Source organism: Chiloscyllium plagiosum, unplaced genomic scaffold, assembly GCF_037043375.1.
Source record: "Chiloscyllium plagiosum isolate Xiang-an unplaced genomic scaffold, Cpla_swu_hap1 HiC_scaffold_3, whole genome shotgun sequence".
Classification (NCBI taxonomy): domain Eukaryota; kingdom Metazoa; phylum Chordata; class Chondrichthyes; order Orectolobiformes; family Hemiscylliidae; genus Chiloscyllium; species Chiloscyllium plagiosum.
The window spans coordinates 95,590,551-95,612,521 of NW_028270141.1; the positions used below are offsets into that span (position 1 = coordinate 95,590,551).

At 38.1% G+C, this 21,971-nt stretch overlaps 1 protein-coding gene across 21 annotated transcripts in view; it reads left to right on the forward strand.

The window, feature by feature from the left end:
- The window catches only part of snap91a (synaptosome associated protein 91a), a 226,535-nt gene extending 204,827 nt beyond the window's left edge, over positions 1-21,708 (forward strand). For 19 of the 21 annotated variants that reach the window (XM_043685682.2, XM_087981635.1, XM_087981663.1 and 16 more), the window contains 6 exons: positions 1,255-1,369; positions 2,358-2,381; positions 11,319-11,378; positions 11,593-11,697; positions 13,944-14,042; positions 20,302-21,708. In XM_043685682.2, coding sequence (XP_043541617.1) covers positions 1,255-1,369; positions 2,358-2,381; positions 11,319-11,378; positions 11,593-11,697; positions 13,944-14,036 — 397 coding nt within the window. In that variant the 3' untranslated portion in view covers positions 14,037-14,042; positions 20,302-21,708. The remainder of the gene's footprint in view (positions 1-1,254; positions 1,370-2,357; positions 2,382-11,318; positions 11,379-11,592; positions 11,698-13,943; positions 14,043-20,301) is intronic. The other 2 variants (XM_087981660.1, XM_087981658.1) reach the window with 2 other exon arrangements.
- The last annotated feature ends 263 nt before the right edge of the window (positions 21,709-21,971 follow it).

A 21,971-nucleotide genomic window follows, 5' to 3' on the forward strand; every position in this document is an offset into this window, starting at 1 on the left:
TAGGGAATCAGATCGTGAGTTACTTTTTAGAGGATTCCTTGTCTCTGACCTACTGTTGTAACCACAAAACTGTTATTTATGTGGTTAATCCAGTTAAATTCCTGGTCATTGGTAAACCTGAGGAAGTTGATAGTGGGGAATGAGGTTAATTGTTAAGGGATGATTTGTGCAATCTCACATATTACTCCAATTAAAGTCTCTCTGTCTCAAATTTAGATTTTTGATAGGCAAGAGTGCCAAGGTTTATAAGGTGCAAACAGGAAAGTGATGCTGAGATCACAACTAGATCAGCCAAGATTTTATTTAATGGTGGAGAAGATTGGAAGGGCCAATCTTCTGTGTTCCTAAATTGGGATCATGAGGCTTGGAGAGGAACTAACAGGGCTGTTCCTATACAACTGTCATTCTTCTCCATCTAGGTGGTAAAGTTTGCAAGTTTGGAAAAAGTAAATACTTAAGATTGCTATTTGGGTGCATATCAGGTGGGTTGCTGCTTCGAAATGGTGTTGAGCTTCTTGAGTTTTGTTGGAGCTGCAGTCATCCAAGCAAACAGAGTATTGTACCTCTTAACTGGCAGATAGGCTTTGGGAAGTAGAGGTGAGTCTCATGTGTAGAACTCCTATCCTCTAACTTATGAGGAGAGATGATTCAGTTTGAGATGATTATTGGTAGTGCTTATATATGTGAACATTTATTACTGCTTAACAGTCAAGTTTGAACATTGTCCAGACTTTATTGAGTATTAATTGTTTGAACATTTGGGGAATAGCAAATGATAACAGTCATTGTGCATTCATCAGCAAACATCCCCATTTCTAACTTTGAGGAAGGCAAGATCTTGGGCGGCACGGTGGCACAGTGGTTAGCACTGCTGCCTCGCAGCGCCAGAGACCCGGGTTCAATTCCCAACTCAGGCGACTGACTGTGTGGAGTTTGCACGTTCTCCCCGTGTCTGCGTGGGTTTCCTCCGGGTGCTCCGGTTTCCTCCCACAGTCCAAAGATGTGCAGGTCAGGTGAATTGGCCATACTAAATTGCCCGTAGTGTTAGGTAAGGGGTAAATGTAGGGGTATGGGTGGGTTTCGCTTCGGCGGGTCGGTGTGGACTTGTTGGGCCGAAGGGCCTGTTTCCACACTGTAATCTAATCTAATCTGATCTAATCTAATCTCTGAGAAGCAACTGAGGATAGTTAGTCTGGGGGTCCTTCCCTGACAGCATGCTTTTTAACCTATTTTTAATATTTGCTTTACTTGTAGGAGTGACCTTCAATGGAATGCTTCAGAAAGGAAGTTGACAGGAGGAGCAAACTGGCAGCCAAAGGTTGCTCCAACCACAGCTTGGCCAGCAGGTTGTCCACCCAGCAACCAAATGGTACTTACTCTTTTCTTCATGAAATACACTTTTTAATGATTTTTACTATTCTGTAACAATGTTGATGTGACAATTTGCTTGTAGAACCCGATGAACTTTTGTCAAATGTGTGGGCCTTTTCCAGCTATTTTCCTGTTAAAGTACAATTAGATATTCCATGATTAATTTGTATAATTTCACCTCATCATCCAATGAGTATTTTCTGCAAAAGTTTTAATTTTATTCTCCCATATATAACACATTTTTAAATGAAAAAAACTCCTTTTTAGCGCCCTGTTCCAACATTATGGGTGGATTGATCATCTGTGTTCAATTGTCTGCACATGTCACCCTGTAACCAATCTTTAGAACACAACTGCGTATCATTTGTCCCTGAAATAAATTTTATTCCTTCCTGGATAAGTGATATTTTTGTGGCCAGTTTATTGATGTTTTGGAAGAATAAATGTTATGCTTGTGTTGCAGGGAAAAGAACTGCAATGGATCTGTCATACACATCATTCTTTGTACATTAGATTGCTAATCCATGCTGGAATAATTTTCAGAATAATTGCCTGAAATGATTCTGTGCTGATATTATCTTAAATGTTAAAATATTAATTTGAAATGTGCTGAAAAATGTGAAAATAGCTCAGTTCAGGAACAATCTTATTCCAAAAATAATAATGAAAATCATTTCTTAAAATTTCTTACTTGGGGCACTCCAGTGACAGCAAAATAAGTTATTTAGATCAATAAGTTGGACATCTTTATATGAGTGCCTGCTGTTGTTTTTATTTTTATAGCTATGGATTTGATTCTTTCTGCTGCAAGGAAATTGAATTGAGGGGTTCACTAGTGTAACTGTAGAAATTTAAGATTATAAATTTGAGTTGATAGAAATATTTTCAATTAAGGCTTTTATTAAGTTATGATATTTATATCATGCAACAGCTATTATAAATCACGAGTAAGCAATAATATATTTAACTACAATTTTCCTTACCAGAATGGTTGGCCAATCCCAGGTTATGTAAGTGAGACCTATCTATGCTAAAGCTTTGACAGCATTACTAATCACTTTGAGCAGCATTCTTTTGAAATATCACCTCTGCAACAATTTTAATTTCAATTGCATGTTAAATGAGAACCTTCCGTACCCCAAATTTGTATGCAAAGGCAAGTTAAAAGACAAAGGTTGCAACGCAGGAGGAGGAGAAGATTGAAAAATGAGACATGAAATAGGAGAGAATCTCAAGACAAGTTATCAGTGTGTTATATCTGTTTCTGACTACTTTAAAATAATTTCTTAACAACCTCAAACTTACTCAGGCGTAACATTTCACGGCTTTGTCATGTATTTTTCTACTGTCTCAACTTCCCTATTTTCATTCACTAAAATGTTAGATGCAACATAACCTTTTTATGTTATTTTTCCTCAGTTGTGACTAACCTGCTATTGTACACTTCATTAACACTGATATAACTAGTTTACTTTACCAATTATCAGTATGAACGACTGAAATTGTTTCCTGCCCTGGCATTCGCAATTGACCTAAACTAAATATTTTATGTCCTTGAATTTTACACTTTTTTTTTCCTTTTTATTCTTTTGCAAAGAAAACCATTTTTTGAGGGTTCTTTTCATCAATTCACTTTTGCTTGGAATGTCTGCGAACATTTTTGGATCGAGAAACAGTTAATTTTTTCAAGTACAGTATGAGCCTTCTGAATTTCTCCAGCTTTTTCAGTGTCTGTTCCAGTGGAAACAAGCCTAACCTTCAACCAAATTGTTCTGCAGCTATTTTGTGGATTTGTAATGTTTGTGCATTTAACTCCTAGGAGAAGACGACAACAAATTCCAAAAAACTAATTTTGAATTGTGTTGTTGCTTTAAAGATTCAGTTTTCAGTGAAAAATGCCTGCAACTTACTACTTACTCCCTACTGATTTGTATTTAAATTCCATTGATTTAGCGGCAAGTGGTAATGTCATTAGTTAATTCTCTGGGGACATAAATTAAAATCCAACCTTCATCCACGTAATGAATCAGGAAATTTTCTTGTACACAGTTAACAAATTCATCTCCATCTAAACCCTTAACACTATGGCAGTCCCAGTCTATGTTTGGAAAGTTAAAATCCCTAAATATAACCACCTATTATTCTTAGAAATAACTGAAATCTCCTTACAAATTTGTTTCACAATTTCCCGCTGACTAATGGTGGGTCTATTAATACATTCCCAATAAGATGATCATCCCTTTCTTATTTCTCAGTTCCACCCAAATAACTTCCCTGGATGTATTTCTGGGAATATCCTCTATCAGTACAGCTGTAATGCTATCCCTTATCAAAAACACCACTCCCCCTCCTCTCTTGTCTCCCATTCTGTCCTTCTTGTAACACTTGTATCCTGGAACATTAAGCCGCTAGTCCTGTCCATCCCTGAGCCACATTTCTGTAATTGCTATGATATCCCAGTGCCATATTCCTAACCATGCCCTGAGTTAATCTGCCTTCCCTATTAGGCCTCTTGCATTGAAATAAATGCAGTTTAATTTATCAGTTCTACCTTGTTCTCTGCTTTGTCCCTGCCTGCCCTGACTGTTTGACTCTTCTTTTCTCAACTGTACCAGTCTCAGATTGATCCTTTTTCTCACTAGCACCCTAGGTCCCACCCCCTCACCTTACTAGTTTAAGTCCTCCCGAGCCTTAGATGTGATTTATTTGGACTTACAGTAAGGCGTTCGACAAGGTTCCCTGTGGGAGACTGGTTAGCAAGTTAGATCTCACTGAATACAGGGAGATTTAGCCATCTGGATGCAGAACTGCCTCAAAGGTAGAAGACAGAGGGTGGTGGTGGAGGAATGTTTTTCAGACTGGAGGTCTGTGAGCAGTGGAGTGCCACAAGGATCGGTGCTAAGTCCACTACTTTTCATCATTTATAAAAATGATTTGGATATTGACATAGCAGGTGTAGTTAGCAAGTTTGCAGATGATACCAAAATTGGAGGGTTGGGGACAGCAAAGAAGGTTACCTCCAGATTACAACGGGATGTTGATCAGATGGGCCAATGGGCTGAGGAGTGGCAAATGGGGGTTTAATTTAGATAAATGCGAGGTGCTGCATTCTGGGAATGCAAATCTTAGCAGGACTTATCGACTTAATGGTAAGGTCCTAGGGAGTGTTGCTTGGAGTGCAGGTAGATAGGATAGTAAAGAAGACTTTCAGTATGCTTTCCTTTATTGGTTAGAGTATTGAGTACAGGAGTTGAGAGGTCATGTTGCAGCTGTGCAGGACATTGGCTGGCCATGTTTGGAATATTGCATGGTCTCCTTCCAGTCGTGTGAAACTTGAAAGGGTTCAGAAAAGATTTCCAAGGATGTTGCCAGAGTTGGAGGATTTGAACTATAAGGAGTGGTTGAATAGGTGGGGCTGTTTTCCCTGGAGTGTCTGAGGGGTGACCTTGTAGAGGTTTATGAAATCATGAGGGGCAAGGACAAGGTATTTTCCCTGGGGTGAGGGAGTCCAAAACTAGAGGGCATAGGTTTTGGATGATTGAGTAAAGATATAAAAGAGACCTAATAGGCAACTTTTTCACGCAGAGGATGGTGCGTGTGTGTAATGGGCTGCCAGAGGAAGTGATTGAGGCTGGTAAAATTGCAACATTCAAAAGGCATCTGGATGAGTATATGAATAGGAATGGTCTGGAGGGGTATAAGCCGACTGCTGGCAGGTGGGATATCTGGTCGGCATGGATGGATTGGACCGAAGGATCTGTTTCCGTGCTGTACATCTCTATGACTCTATTTGGAATTGAAACGTGACCTTAATCTTGGTGATCATGAATCTCTCATGCATTGTTGTAACATTCTAGTTGTTCAGTGATGTCCTTCTAGGAGAAATTTCTGGCTCACGTGTGACTCTAGACACACGGCAATATGGTTAACTCTTTACTGCTTTCTGAAATAGTTTAGCAAGCCACTCCATTCAAGAGCAGTTAGGGATGGCCAACAACTGGTTTCCTTGCCATTGACATTTACATCTCAAGGTAAGGATTTATTTCCCAATTCCTGTTTACAAATAGTGAGTGGCAAATCCCAGCTATTCATGTCTTTCTCTCCTTTTTTTCTGCGATGTTGACATTATAGGACATTTACTTCCTCTTTGCTTCGCACCACAATGGAAAATGTAACACATTATTAGAATTTCTTTTTTTTAATTCAATGTGATTACATATACTTAACAAATTTGTGCAGCATTTTATTCATTTATTGCAAAATACATGTTTTGCAAACAAGAAGATCTGTACAACCTTGAAACAAAAGCCATCTAAAGTAAACATTTCTTGTCACATCAGTTTGCTCGTTTCCAAAAATATAACACAAATGGCTATTTGCAGTCTGATCAGAAATTCGCTTACTTTCCATTCTAGAACAACTTCAATCTTGCCAGCAATGCACAATTTTGGTCCCTCTCCATTCTTTCTATGTTTTTTCAGATGGCCTTCCTTTTCTCCCCTTTTTCTTATATTATGGCTATCACAAATATTGACTCAAATCATCCTGTCTCCACACTAGCAGAGCTGAGATATAAGAAGGAAGATACATTTCAGAGCAATGCTCAGAAATTACCCAGGAGGTTTAAATTTCTAGTGGGAGCTGTCAGGTTCCTACAAGCATATCTCCTGTCAGCTACAGTAGGAGACTTGGGACAGGTAAGCATGACTTGCCTTGATCATTATCCAGGAAGCGTTAGATAGTTTAATAACTTGTTTAACATCTGCAATGATAGATCCACAATCAAATCCTCAATCACCACCTCCAAACTTGATGCTATTACCTAGGCCTTTCACCTACTGACTTCACTCAAAGACTGAATCCTTTAACTATTTAGTAGACTATAGTAGCTAAAGCTATAAAAAGGGAGGTATTTTAATAAAATGTATTGTGATCTACTGGAATTCGTCCAGAAACTGCACCATCTGTTAAAACTTCAGGTATTAGAGAATTATGGAAGAAATCGGCACGAACATTTGATTGAGAGCCTTTGCAGGCAGCACCAACATTACATGTGCCTGGAAATTTCAGGCCCTGTTCACCTTCCTTAGTTTTTTTTTCCTTTCAATGTGTTCCACTATATGCGTTTTCTTTTCTAGACATTTTATCAAAATATCATCTGGCAGATAGAACATGGCCTCTGTGGATGAAAATAAGCTTTGAGGATTTTTTCAGTTAAATTTTTATCATTTTTGTAGATAATGAAACTTCTTGACCAAAGTGTTGTCAAGATGAATATAGAAAGTGAAAAAGAGATTTGTAATGAATAAAAGGGACAAAGTGTATGAAACTACATGAAGAATTCAATTAGAAAGGGACCCAAAGCCTTCCCTAAAAATATAAAGAAATGATTTCCATAAGGATTGCTACATAGGAAGAGTGGGACAGATTACTGGCTAAAAAGATCATTTTGTGGCAAAGAGCATGGCTGGAGTACTAAGTGAGTATTTCACAACTGTTTACATCAGAGAATGGGCTGCTGCAAAATGTGTTGTATTGCGGAAAGGTAGATTTAATAAGAAAAATGTTTAATACCACCTCCTATTTCCATTATCTCAAAACAGCACTGCATGATAGAATTAAGGAAAAATACATTGTTCCACAAAGAAGATATAAAACAATCTAAAATATATCTCCATCCTCAACTTATAAAATTCATAGTTATGACAACAAGGGTCACATGGTGGCTCAGTGGTTAGCGCTACTGCCTCACAGTATCAGGGACCCAAATTCAATTCCACCCTCAGTCTTGATGTCTGTGTGGTGTTTGCACATTCTCCCCATGTCTGCATGGGTTTCATATAAGTACTCTGGTTTCCTGCCACAGTCCAAAGATGTGCAAGTTCAGTGGATTGGCCATGCTAAATTGCCCATAGTGCTCAGGGATGTCCAGGCTATGTGGATTAGCCATGGGAAATATAGAGTGGGGGGAATAAGTGGGTGTGGGTGGGTTGCTCAGTGGGGGAGGGGGGGGGGGGGGGGCTAGTGTGGACTTAATGGGCCGAATGGCCTACTTCCCCAATGTAGGGATTCTATGAATGTATCATCCATTGATTTTAATGTGATATGCCAAGAACTCTGAAATTTTCGTTTAGATTTTGTAAATTAACAAGACCTGCATTTGTATCCTGAAATAATCATAATTGTCATCCTTTTTGTTTTTGATTCAATATCTGTAATTGTCATGAATTACTTTCATCTTTGTATTATCATCAGAATTCTGCACCTTTAATATTTTCACTGAAAAAATTCATATCTTAGAGGTGCTGCCAAAATAGCAGCAAAAGCATAGAGACACATGATATTGATTATGATGAAACAGAGGAGATACTTATTGGCAGTAGTGGAAGTTTTGGCTGGAGCTTTCTAATCACTAATACGAGGTTTTGCCAAAAGACTGTAGCATTGAAAATGCTAATTAACCCAACAATTAGAGGCCAATCCACCTTCTATAGTAGTAGTCGGAAATTTTGAAACAATAATCTAGGAGAAAATTGATTGGGCTAACAAATGGAAGTCAGTGATTCAATGCCAAGTTGGTTTTGATTCAATTGATAGTTTCTTTCAAGTAACCGAGGGTTAACAGTTTATTTCAGTTGAATTTTCTGCAGAAATTTTTTCAGAACAAGATGTGGCACAATAGACTTGGCAAAATTCAATTTAATGAGACTAAATTGGATAGTGACAGCATTGGAATGTAATTGGCTAAGAAACAAAGTAGAGAGTAGTGGTAAGGCTATTTTTCATATGAGAAAATAATCTACAGTAATGTGTCCTGCATTTGGTTTTTATATTTTGTGAATAAGTGGTCTAGGCATGGGTTTGCAAGACATGATATTAAAGTTTGCAGTTAAATCAACACTCTAATCTAACTAACAATGAACATTAGTAACAGACTTCAGGAAGACAAAGAGACTGGCTTCATTGAACCTGCATTTTTCAAACTGGTCTGCCCACTTTACCAATCTACCAAAAGGATTAAAGAAATTATGTGGGAATGAAAAGTATGATGAGAAAGATATACCTGAATTCTGAGAGAATAGACGGTGGTGTGTTTTGGTTGATTGGTTTCATGGGATCAGTTCAATAGTATCAATGTGCTATGATGATATACAAGTGATATTTTAGGTGGAGATTTACCCAAGCCCATGGTCATTATTGTTATCATTGCATTTGGTTTTATTTGGTGGCAATATCTTTACAATGTCCCAGTCCCTCCCACTCTCTATCACTCCGTCAGACACTACTGCCCTTGTCCTTACCCCAGCCTGCCACCATAGTACTTTGTCACGACATGGGCTGCTACTAACAGCCCATCTTCAGCCACTAATGGGCCCCATTAACTTCTGTTGATTCCCCCAAGCTGACCTTTATTCATTTTTCTGCCCATTTGCTGTTCTCTCTTTGGGCACCAGCTCCACCTATCATTTATTCCTAATGCCACCCAATCTTCATCACATCTTCCAGCTGTTTCCTAGCAAAAATCCGTTCTGAAGAAGGGTCGCTGGACCTAAAACATTAACTTTGCTTTTTCTCAACAGATCCTGCCAGAGATGCTGAGTTTTTGCAGCAATTTCTTTTTTGATTTTAACTTGCAGCGTCCACATTTTTTTTTGGTCAGAAAGCATCACAGTTTAAACAATTTTCTATTTGCACTCATGGGTTTGCAGCTACCTGGTTTCTGTGTAATGCTGGAGTCAACACAGTTTCACAACGACTCTGACATTGATCTGCCTCTTTGACAAAATTCACCTTCTAAGAATACCTTTCATCACACCACTTCTTGCCTCACATTTCATGTCTATAGGTTGATATTACAGTAAAGCATTAAGAAATCAGGCTGGGAGGGGATTCCTCTGTGTACGTCCCAGCACACTTTCTTTCTAAAGTCAGCTGAAATGTCAGTTTCCAAGGAGGTATTGCAAGGAGAAGTAATTAAAGGGATGTGAGGAAAGGGCAAACAAGTGGGGCTAACCAGATTATTCTACAGAAAAGCTGACGCACACTTGATGGGTCAAACAGTGCCGTGCTGTGTAATTCCATGACTCTAAATAAAAAATGATGTACTTTCATAGTAAGCATGAGAAGAACCAGTACAAACAAAATTTTAAAAGGATGCCAGAAAAGAGATCCAGAAACATGTTGGATTATGCAGTTCTATTCAGGTAGTAGGACAAGTTGCGAAGATGTTTTATTTCTGAAGACTATTAGAATCCTTAGCTTTATTAAGTGGCATATTTTTCAAAAATCGGTTACATTAATCCCTATTAAAAACTCCGGCTTCAACTGGAGTATTATTTTCTAGTTTAAGCTGGCGTATTGTTTTCAGCCTGGGTGTATATTTGAGGAGGGAAGTCAAGGTCACAGAGAAAATCCAGAAATGATTTTAACATCATAGCACCAGACATGAGAGCCTTCAATTGAAGCTAACCTTATTCTCCTGAGAACAAAGATAATCAAAAAGTGATTGAATGCATGGTCAAAATAGCAAATCATTTTCATTATGTAACTGATAGAAACCTTTCCAGTAGCAGAAATATTGAGAGCCAGAACACTGATTTTATAGTGATTGGCAGGAGGGAAAAGAAAATTGCACATTTAAGTTGTTCTGATATGGAATTAAAAGATGTTGGATGCAGATTTAATCATAATTCTGAAAACAAAATGTTATGGGACTATGGGTATGTTGTAGGGATTAATGGGGTGACTGCCAAAAGGAGCTGCTTGTGAATGGTTTTAATGGCCACCTTTTGTGCTATATCACTGTATGATCGAGCAGAGTACCATCTTAACCTCAAAATGATAACCTTGTCCAAATAACGATATTCCTTTTTTTATTCTCAATCAGTGCTGTCTTGAGAATTATTAAAATCCCAGGTATTATCTGACTGCAATGAGGCCTGATATTCTGTGGAAAGTAAAACAGTGATCAAGATGCAGGCCATTTCAACAAATTAATTGAAATATTGCTTTCAACAAATATAGGTTTGCTTTTCTTCCAATTTGTGGCCTACAATTGTCGTTTTTTTTCCTCATTCATATTTTATATAATATTCATTCCTTCTAAGGTCTCTGTAATTTTATCTTAAGTAATAATGAGTAGCGCTTACTTAATATTCAGATATAACAAAGCAATTTGCAAGTCAGTGGACCTGTTTCCTGTGCATAGGATCTGTTTCAGCATAGTTGTTGGATGTATTGAATGCTGATGGAGAAGGACCATAATGCAGGATTAAAGATTATTTTGTTTGCACTGAACAGTGTGTATGATCACAATAGATTTCTGTGGTTGTATTTGAAAGCTGTTGTTGTTCTTAGCAGCATTTAATGTTATTTCTATTTCTGTTACTTAGATCCTTCGGAACCTTTCCGTTAAGAAGTAATTAAAGTTGAAATTATTGGACCTTGACATAGTCATAACAATAAATAAGATTATCTTATTCCACTTTCTACATTGGGTGCAATCTTTGTATTGGAAAGTAACTGATGATGAAAGTATTTACCCGTTCTTGTAGCTTTTTTAAAAAATGTAAATGGACGTTTACATAGACCAAATAAGGACTGAAAGGAAAGAATGCACCACATATTGCTTCAGAAAAGAACAAGATTGCAACAATTAATTCTGTAAAGCAATTAAGGAACCTGAGAGAATCTTGATACAGCTGACAAGTTCTGACTTATTTTGAAAGGGAACTTTTCTTGATCATGCAGTTTTGTGGTATGGTTGCCCTTTATGCCTGATGGATCAATCTTAAAACAAAAACACAGGACTCTAACAAAGATAGGAAATTGTATTTCCTCCTTTATTTTTGATCTCCAAAACAACATTTCTTTCACTGTCAAAGCATGTGTTAATCAAATTAGTTTATACAAATAAACTCACGCTCTTTTCTATGAATTGTTCATAGGGAGCTGTTCCACCTGTAGGGCCTCCACCCACTGCTCAACCAGTACCTGGATTTGGGATAGTAAGTAGTAGAAGATACCTGCGAACTCCTTTGTGCTTAATTAAGATCTGATTTGATTTTCATTGAAGGATTTTTGAGTTATTTGTTTAATTTGTTAATTTAAGTGCAGTCTTATCAAACACATTGGCTATACTGTAAAATCATGTAACACTATCTACTGTTTGTTTTTATAACAAGTAACTCAATTACTCATTAAATGTACTGTTTGATTAAGCCACCTGCAAGTGCAGGTATACCCATGATGCCTCAGCAACCAATGATGTATCCTCAACCCATGATGAGACCAGCATTTGGAGCTGGAGCAGTTCCTGGAGCACCGGTAAGCTTTGTTATGAGAACCTAATGACTCATTTCTACTTTCTAGAGACTCATTTAAAAAGTTTGTTGGACATTTTCAATTTGTACAAATTTTCAACGAGAAGTTTATCTTGTGCAAATGCAAGTTATGATGCTGCCTTGAATGAGTCAAGACTACTTAGGCTGAAACAAAAAACGATTTTCTTCTGAGTAAAGGGAAAACTTATGCCATTGCACAATATACAGTTAACTAACAGTTTGAGGTAAATTTCCCAAAACATTATACACGTGGAATTGTACTTGTGAAAGATCACATCAGGAATTTGTAACTCAGTTGGTTTAAGGATTGAGAACTTGAAAGTTTTCTGCATGCCCATGACCTTCAGTAATTTTCCTGATACACGAAGCTTTGTTGAAAATCTAGTGTTTCAAAGTATATGTAAGAAGGAAACTTGTGGGGCCAAATCGTTATGATCTCTTAATCTTTAAATATCAATCTGGTTATGAGTTTTGCTACACTTGACTTTTGAGTCAAGAGCTTGTCGTTAAAGCTCCACTCCATGCATTTAAACAGATTTTCTGGGCTAATGCTTCAGTGCAGTACTTAAGGAGTACTTCAATTTTAATTGGTTTCTAGCCTCTTTTTAATGGAATGTGCATATGTCTGTACTACTGTATTATGAGAAAGTGAGGACTGCAGATGCTGGAGATCAGAGCTGAAAAATTTGTTGCTGGAAAAGCGCAGCAGGTCAGACAGCATCCAAGGAGCAGGAGAATTGATGTTTCGGGCATAAGCCCTTCTTCAGGAATCCCGAAACGTCGATTCTCTTGCTCCTTGGATGCTGCCTGAGCTGCTGCGCTTTTCCAGCAACACATTTTTCAGCTCACTACTGTATTATCTCAAATCTCCCTGCTGTTACTGTGCAGTCCTGTGATAATTTATCATCCTCCTCATGTGTCAGCTAACTCTTCCTCGAACTCAATCTCTAAATTGATAGTTTTTTTTTTAAATCTTAAACCTTTCAGACTGTAATCACTATACCCAAGTTGCTCATCCCACTTTTAACTTGGATGCCTGATCTATTTTGTTACTCCTGACAACATTTCATAATGCTCTGCCATCGTAACCTGCTAACATACTGCTTGAGGAAGGGATTTGCTTGCTTGCTTGCTTGCCACTAAAAAAAATTGTAAATAGTTTCAACAAATGGACTTAAAATACCAGCTACAATCACTTTTGTTCTTAGTCAATAAAGATTGGTTATGGACACAAGTATCATTTAACAATGTATTTATGTTTATTGGTCAGAAACCTCTTTGCCATAAGTTAATTCATATTATCACTTCATATTAGTAAATGATTCTTAATTGCTGTGTGACGTTGTCAATCGTGAATAAACAAAAGGTGTGAGAAACTATCTGGTAGTTACTCAAAGTCATAAATTGTCAGAAGTGATTTTATTAGAGAACAGAGGATTATACACTGACTTTGATTTGAGCATCAAGGGAATTTGCAATAGATCCAGATTGCAAAGGGGAGTGTACATTTACTTTGAGAATGATTCTGTGTTGCACAACTTTATTATGGGCCTTTTAAGTTAACAGAAGTTGTGAATGAGATGCCAGGCTGATGTTTAATTCTACAGTGAAAGTGATGTGGGGGGATGAAATTTGGTGAATGTCCAAGAAGTATTTCCTATAATTCATCAGAGAATTGTTTCAAAGAGAACGTGAAGATGTGAATGGAAAGGAATGGGTGAAACCTGTCTTGGAAGGAGTGCATATTATATTGCCCAAGAGCATGATTCCAGGATGCCTTTAAGAATTGAATTGAGCAGGACTAGGACTAGGAAGCATTTCACATTTATATCGCACTTCAGTTACAAATAAAGCAGTATTGGATAGACATAGAATAGAATAAAAACATCCTTGATTAAGTATGACAATATTATTAATTATGTAGTTAAAATGTGAAACATGAGTCTAAACATGAAGGTAGTGTTGCTGTGGTGTATTTGAGAAGTATATCTTTACGCAACATAGCTGCTGTGCCTTGCTAAAATCTCTGCTTAGTATTGTTGCTAAATCTTTCATGTTTCTTACTTACATGAATACAACTAACCTTAAAAATTGTGTATGTTATGTTTGAAATCAGATAATTGTTGCATGAGCAGATTTGTGCATGTAATATATAATATAACCTTTTCTAACTTCTCGGCCTCACTATATTGCTGCCTTTTCTGCCTCCTTTGGTCTCTGCTTTGTTAGCTTTCCCCAAGCCCAACGCCTGCCACTCAAAGCCCCAAGAAACCTGCAACAAAGGACCCTCTAGCCGATCTAAACATCAAGGATTTCTTGTAAACAAAGGTACACTCCAGGTTCTATCTGGAACTCATTTTGTGTGCTGAAAGTTTGAATTGCATGAATAATATGTGGCTATGCGAATGAATGATCTATTAAAAATAGATTGCACTGCTTCCACTAGAAGGCTATTATTAACATTTATACTTCAAAAAGATTGGCTATTTGTATGCAAAAAATTAAAGTAAAATAATTGCCTGAAGTTTAAACCCTAACTTGGATGCTGAATAGAAAAAGAGAGGTCCAGTTGGTGTTTCAGTGTGCAATATAATCATTATGCATTCTTTATTGCAGGGGTTTTAATTTCTTAACAATTTTGCCCACCTTGTGAATCTACTGTGTTCTTGCTGGAGTATTTCCAGAAATGCTACCTGACCTCATGTCTTGAGTTTAGCCCAAGTAAATATTATTCACAATATTCACTGTGGCAGTGAGCAGAGGGATGCAGTACAGTTACCAAGGTTTTATGACTGAACTAGATGCATCCTCACTAGTTTCCTTATGGGTGTCATTTTCAAAGCAGTGACTATAATGGCAGTTAGGAGTTGGTTTTTCCTTCTCTAATTTTGAATACTTGAAGATATTTATTGAAGTCAACCAGGGGAAGGTGGTGGTATGGTGATGATGTCATTGGAGTAGTAATTTGGAGTCTCCGACTAATGATCTAGGAACACTGGTTCAAACTCCTCTGTGACAGATGGTGAAATTTGAGTTTAATTTGAAAAAAATAAAATGGTAGTTCTGAGGCATTTGCAATTTTTAATGCTGTAGTCATTAATCTGGTTACAGAAAAATACCAGAAGGTGAATATGGGAAGAAATTCTTAAGGGGGGAATAGACAACTCATCACATTTGCAGGTAATTGATTTTTGATCTGAAATGACAGTTCAGAATGTGATTGAAGTCCGTAATGCTCCAGAGGAATTGATCCGGCATTTGGAAAGAATATCAGAGCATGGGATTAAATACTGGCCTAGCTGTCAATAGCCATATCCTAGGCGACTGATTTTTTTTTAAAGTCAGTTTTTTTTTAAATGAGCTGCAACAATTACTCTAAGTAGATAAATCCATTCTGTTCCTGAATCCTGGAGGTGGCAATTCTTTTTCTTTTTGTCTTGTGCGTTTTTTCGCTTTAGGCATTTTCAAGATATTGTAAGCAAAGTAGGCTTCAATTCTCCCTGAATCTTTTTACTGAAACTGAATTCCCAAATGTAAATGTAACTAAATTTGTACAAAATTGGAAATAATTAGGCATCATTTACTGTAGCAGGGTGACTTACATTAACTCCTATTTACTCTTAGACTTACTCTTGAACATTAAGTTGTCACAACTGACCTTGCAAAACATTTAAGTGGAAGCTGATCATGCGGCACACCAGGCCTGAGTGAACAAGGCAAATTCCCTACCCAATAAAATGGAAGGCTGTGAAATAAACAATACAAAGGCTAAGAAGGCAGTATGTATTAAACTAGATAATTTCAATGTCAAAATAAGCACAGAGAAATAAAAAGGAATGATGGATTGGATTGAGAGAGAAAAAGACAATAAAGAAGTAAAGGACACAATTTTGGTTTGATTTATTGTAATCACCTACACAATAGGTGCACAAAGCAATATCAACATTATTTAAAACTAGAGTCCATTCAGCAGTCTAATAACAGCAGGGAAGAAGCTGTACTTGAACCTGTTGATGCTTGTGTCCAAGCTCTATATCTTCTGCCTGACCGAAGATGTTGGAGGAGAGCATTACTGGGGTGCGAGGGGTCTTTGATGTTAATTTCAGTCATTAACGACAATTGAAACAGAAGGAATGAGATGGAAAGGTGCCAGAGATTTATTAGTGACAATTAATGTTCATTACAGTGTTAAATAGGTACCTAAACTGAAATGGAAAAAACTCTAGGGGTGAAGGTTTAAGATTTTGAGCCAAACATACAGGCAGGATTGGTGAAAAGGAAAAAAAAGTATATGTGAGGTTTAGGAAGTTGTAATCAGACAGGGCGTGTGAACAATATAAAGAAAGCAGGAAAGAACTCAAGCAGGGAATTAGGAGAGCAAGAAGGGGCCATGGAATGACCTGGCAAGTACGGTGAAAGGGAATGCCAAGGCATTGTATGCATTAAAGCAAGAGAATAATTAGGGAGAAGGTGGGACCATTCAAGGATAAAGGAGGGCACTAGTGCTTGAAGGCACAAGATGTGTTTGAGATCCTAACTGAGTACTTTGTGTTGGTATTTGCTCAGGAGAGGGATGTGGAGGATAGTGAGATTTGCGTAGAGCATGCTACTATATTCGCGCATTTTAAGATTAAGACAGAAGTGGTGTTGCGTCTCTTGAAAAGCATTGAGAGAGAAGTTCCCAGAGACCAATGATACCTACCCACTTTGAGAGAGGCAAGAGAGGAGATTGCTAGGACCTTAACCAAGATCTTTGTATCCTTGCTAGCCATTGGAGAGGACCAGGAGGACTGGCAACTAGGTAATGTTGTTTCCCTGTTCAAGAAGGAAAATAGAGATATTTCAGAAAACTATAGACCAATCACATGGTGGTTAGGAAGCTATTGGAGAGAATCCTTAGGGATAGGATTTACGTGTGTTTGGAAATGCCTGGCCTAATTAGGGACAGGCTTTAGGTAAGGCATATCACATTTTACTAACTTGATTGAATTTTTCCAAGAGGTGATAAAGGTGATCGATGAAGGTAGAGCAGTGGATGTTGTCTGCATAGATTTAGTCAAGCTTTCAACAAGGTCCCTCATGGTTGGCTCATCCAGAAGATTAAGATGTATGGGATTCATGGTGACTTGGTCATGTTGATTCAGAATTGGCTCGCCTATAGAAGGCGGAGTGGAAGGTCTTCTACTGTCTGGAGGTCTGTGAATCGTCATGTTCCGCAGGGTTGGCAGAATTTACAAAGATTGATGGAGTTGTGGATAGGGTAAAAGGTTGTCAGAGGAGACAGTGGGATATAGATCAGTTGCAAAATGGGCAGAGAAATGGCTGATGGAATTTAATCTAGGTAAGTGTGAGGTACTGCACTTTTGGAGATCAAATGTTGAAGGAAAAGTATACAGTTAATGGCAAGACCCTGATCAGTATTGATGTACAGAAGGATCTTGGAGTTCAAGTCCAAAGCTCCCTGAAAGTGACCATGCAAGTAGATGGGGTGATAAAGAAAGAGTAAGGCATGCTTGCCTTTATTGGTCAGGGATGAAAATGTGTTGCTGGAAAAGCGCAGCAGGTCAGGCAGCATCCAGGGAACAGGAGAATCGACGTTTCGGGCATAAGCCCTTCTTCAGGTCCCTTTATTGGTCAGGGAATCGAGTACAAGAGTCAGGATGTTATGTTGGAGCTTTACAAAACTTTGGTTAGGCTACACTTGGATGTTGCATTCAATTCTGGTCACATTACAGGAAGGATATGGAGGCTTTGGAGAGGCTGCATAAGAGGTTTACTAGGATGTTGCCTGGATTTGAGGGTATGAACAATAAGGAGATGCTAGAAAAACTGGGATTGTTTTTTCCTGGAGCGGAGGAGGCTGAGGGGTGACTTGATAGAAGTCTATAAATGAGATGCATCGGTAGGGTTGACAGAATGTTTGTTTTTTTTCCCCCAGAGTTGAAAGTTCTAAAGCAAGGGGGCTTGCATTTAGGAAAAAGGGCTAAAGTTCACAGAAGATGTAAGGGGCAGTTTTTTTCTTTTACAAAGTGGTAGGAGTCTGGATGCTGCCAGGGGTGGTGGTGGAGGCGCATACGATAGGGGCATTTAAGGAACTTTTTATATAAGCACCTATGTGAGGAATGGAAGGGTATGGACCAAGGGCTGGCAGAATGGATTAGTTGAATTTGGAGTCATGTTTGGCACAACATTGGGGGTCAAAGGATCCATTCCTGTGCTGTAGAGTTCTATGAATGGTAATGACGATCAACTTGCTGCCCACAAGGGTGGTGTAAGCCAAGACTGAATAATTTCAAAAGAAGATTGGATAGTGATTTGAAATTAACTTGCAGGGCTAAGCTGATGGAGCCAGGGGAATGGGATTAATTTGGATCACTCTACAGTGAGTTAACATGCACTGATGGGCTAAATAACGACCCATTGACAAGCAGGAGGCTGAAAGAACACTACAATCCAGGCAGCATTAGGAGGTGGAGAAGTTAACATTTTGGGTGTACACTTCTTCAGGACTCAAGAATGGTTACACCTGAAACGTTGACTTCACCACCACCTAGATGCTGCCTGGCTTGCTGTGTTCTTTCAGCCTCCTGCTTGTCTACCGTGGATTCCAGCATCTACAGCTTTTTTTGTCTCTAAATAACCACCAGTGTCATAGTCAAAGAGCAGGAGTATGACTTAAACTTTCTGCAGTCTGTTTTTTTATATCTCTCGATGGACTACGCATTCTGACATTCAAATCGATGGTAGGCAGAAAACAAGATGACATTTTTGTGGAGTGATGCAACTTTAAAGCAAATTTTTGGATTTCTTCACTTAAGTGCCAAAATCTTTGAGCCTTGTCATTATTTTGACGGAAAATAATAAGTTTTTTTCTTCTGTTGAATGCTTTCATGTGTTGCATTTGGCGGCATGATGGCTCAGTGGTTAGCATTGCTGCCTCACAGCACCAGGGGCCAGGGTATGATTCCACCCTCAGGCAACTGTCTCTATGGAGTTTGCACATTTGTCTGCATCTGTGTGGGTTTCCTCCGGGTGCTCCGGCTTCCCCCCTCAGTCTAAAGATGTGCAAGGTTGGTGGCTTGGCTGTCCTAAATTGCCCATAGTGTCCAGTGGTGCACAGGTTAGGTGGATTAGCCATGGGATATACAGGACTTCAGAGATAAGGTGGGATGCTCTTTGGATGACCAGTGAGGACTTGATGGGCGGAATGGCCTGCTCTCTCACTTTAAGGATTCTTTGAAAATGATGTGAAGGCTAGATAGACCAGCCATGGAAAATGCAGGGTTATAGGGATAGGGTAGGGAAGTTGATCTGGGTGGGATGCTCTTCTGATGGCCGGTGTGGACTCAATGGGCCAAATGGCCTGTTTCCACACTATAGGGATTCAATGAATCTATTTAACATATTATTTGGGCCTTTGATCAGTCGTGGCACTACCACCAAAAATCAGAGCAGTGAGTTCAAGCTGAACTCCCCAGGTGAGTACGTAATTAAGGTTGACACTGCAGTGCAATAGTGAGAAAGCTGCAATGTTAGTCATCTTTCATACAAGATAATACATTCAAGTCCTATCTGTCCATTTGAGTGGTTATAAATAATCACAGGAATCAGCGTGCTCCCAATGTACGAGCCAATCTTTTTTGTTTTTTTTTAAAAAGTTGCTGAAGCAAATTATTTGGTCATTTGTTTTTTTATGGAATTTTACTTTGTGCAAGTTGGTTGCTGTTTTCTTTCCCATGTTACAACGTTTTGACACTACCTTCGAATAGAATAGAATCCCTACAGTGTTGAAACAGGTCCTTCGGCCCAACAAGTCCACACTAACCCTCTGGAGTAACGCAACCAACCCATTCCTCTACTCTATATTATCCAAAATTTACCCCTGACTAATGCACCTAACCTACACTGCCCTGAACATTATGGGCAATTTAGCATGGCCAGTTCACTAACCTGCACATCTTTGGATTGTGGGAGAAAGCTAGAGCACCCGGAAGAAACCTACGCAGACACAGGGAGAATGTGCAAACTCCACTCAGACAGTCGCCTGAGGCTGGAATCAAACCTGGTCCCTGGCTCTGTGAGGCAGCAGTGCTAACCACTGCTTTTTTGATATTTTTAACCACTGCACCTTTTTTGGTATTTTTAAAGTTCATCAAAGGCATAATTTCTTTCTTCACAAAATTAAGCATAAAGACCATAACTACCTGCATTATATGCTAATGCACCAAATCTGCCAATCTTGTGTTCTTTCCCTGGAATAATGACAGAAATGCACTTGATTGTCCAAAATACTGAAACTGTTTACATAAAGCATGATCTTAAATTCTACAATCCAAAATGTGACTCTATGCTACTTTAACATTTGGAGGAAAGCAGAATTGTTTTTAGTAGCTCTTATGACCTCAAAGTGTCAAAAGCATTTTACTTGGAAGTGTAGTCACAGTTTAATAAAATATTACACATTCCAATTATCACAAGTTATGTTCTTGCTCCAGACTTCGATCTGAGCTCAAGAACGGAGAAATGTGTTGAATACTGTTATTCAATTTAATTAACTGAGAGATCTTGTTTATGATTTGCTTTGCAGCTACAGTTCTTGCGGTGATGGGAACGTTGAAGATGACAACAGTTGATATTGAATACCCCAAGCAATCCACCAGTCATGTTTCAATGCTTATTCAGACTTCCATATTGTAAAAGGTGTAGCACAACTGTGAAAGTAACCCTTAGAAATGTGTACTTTTTGATGTTATGCCCTAACCTATCAGGAGTTGTGCATTTTGGATTGTGTTTTGCAACTTGAAAGATGGGTGTATGTTTCTGATGCCTTTTAGTGCTTCTCTGTACCTAACTTCATAGTTTAGGTTGCAGATTTGCAGCTGTCGTGTGATGAGCCACTTGGAGTAATGTGTTTGTATTCTTGAAAGTGCAAATGTATATAATTTCATTGCAGAGCCTAGAATGTCATGTCTGTTCTGTATACCTATTTGCTTACAGTCATGATTCTGATAGCAATTTACATATAAACTAATGTGCTCACACCCTTCAAATCTTAAGTCTGAAGTTTTGTCAGAAGCAATTTACAGCTGCAAAAATTGAGTTAAACATTCAATCCAATTATTTTTAAGGAAACATTTGTGCATTACATTCAAAATTATTTATAATTCCTTAAAGTAATATAAAATTTGATGTTAAATTTCCATAATCTTGGCACAAAGGTTTTACGTGACAAAAATGTATGCTATTTGCCAAGACAGAAAATGTTATCTAAATAGGTCTCATATTTATATCTATCAGTATGTTAAATTACTGTATTTAATTTGTTTATGTTCTATTATGTATTCTTTGCTTAATGGATGAGCAGTAAAATATTGGACACTAAGAATGCATATTTTGGGAAAGACAATAATGGATTCATGTCCTCAGCTGTGTCTTCATTGTAAGGGATCACAAAGCAATTCAAATGCACTTTTTTTTTGCTTGTCCAACTTTTAATCTTTTTCCAACCAGCATATCATATTTTTTATTTTTGTTTGGAAGTTCTTTTATCATTAGTGTTGTCAGTAAGTTTTTATATGCAAACAGATAATCTCAAACAATGCCCAGAATCTCTCCTATACCCTTCCACTCTTACTGAAACAACATGTACTGTGTGATTCCCAGGGAAACGTCATATTGTTTCTGCAAACTGCTTGGCAAAAAGGTGTAGGCACCAACAAAGGAGATCACTGTTGATCAGTGGAATTAGTGTTCTCAGGCATGGCAGCTGTTTTGTAAAAATGCTATGCAGTTTGAAAGTGTTCCATTTATGTCTCTTCAGATCTATCGGTATATCTATATATTGTATCATTCCAAGTATTGTATCTGGAATTAATGTGGAAAAAATACATTATATTTAAAATATTACTCTTTTTATTTAAATTTGTTTGAATTTTTTTTGTTTATGATCCAGTGCATGTATGCCCTTTGAGATGCAATAAATGCGTTGAATGAAGTAATTTTAGAAATGCTTGTTTTGCTGAAATAGTTGTGCTGTATGAACAGTGAGGTCTGTCACTAAAACTGTTAAACTTTTTTTTTGCAATAAGTTGCAGTACTGTTTCTCTTGGACTACATCGGCTCTCTGTCCCCATTACCCTATTGTGGAATTTTATGCTCCTTCACTGAACTTGACCCTTTGTCAGTAGTCAGCACAGGACTTGAAGTTTGTTTCTTGTTTCCAACTTAATCTGTACAACCTGTTGAAGAGCCTGTAAT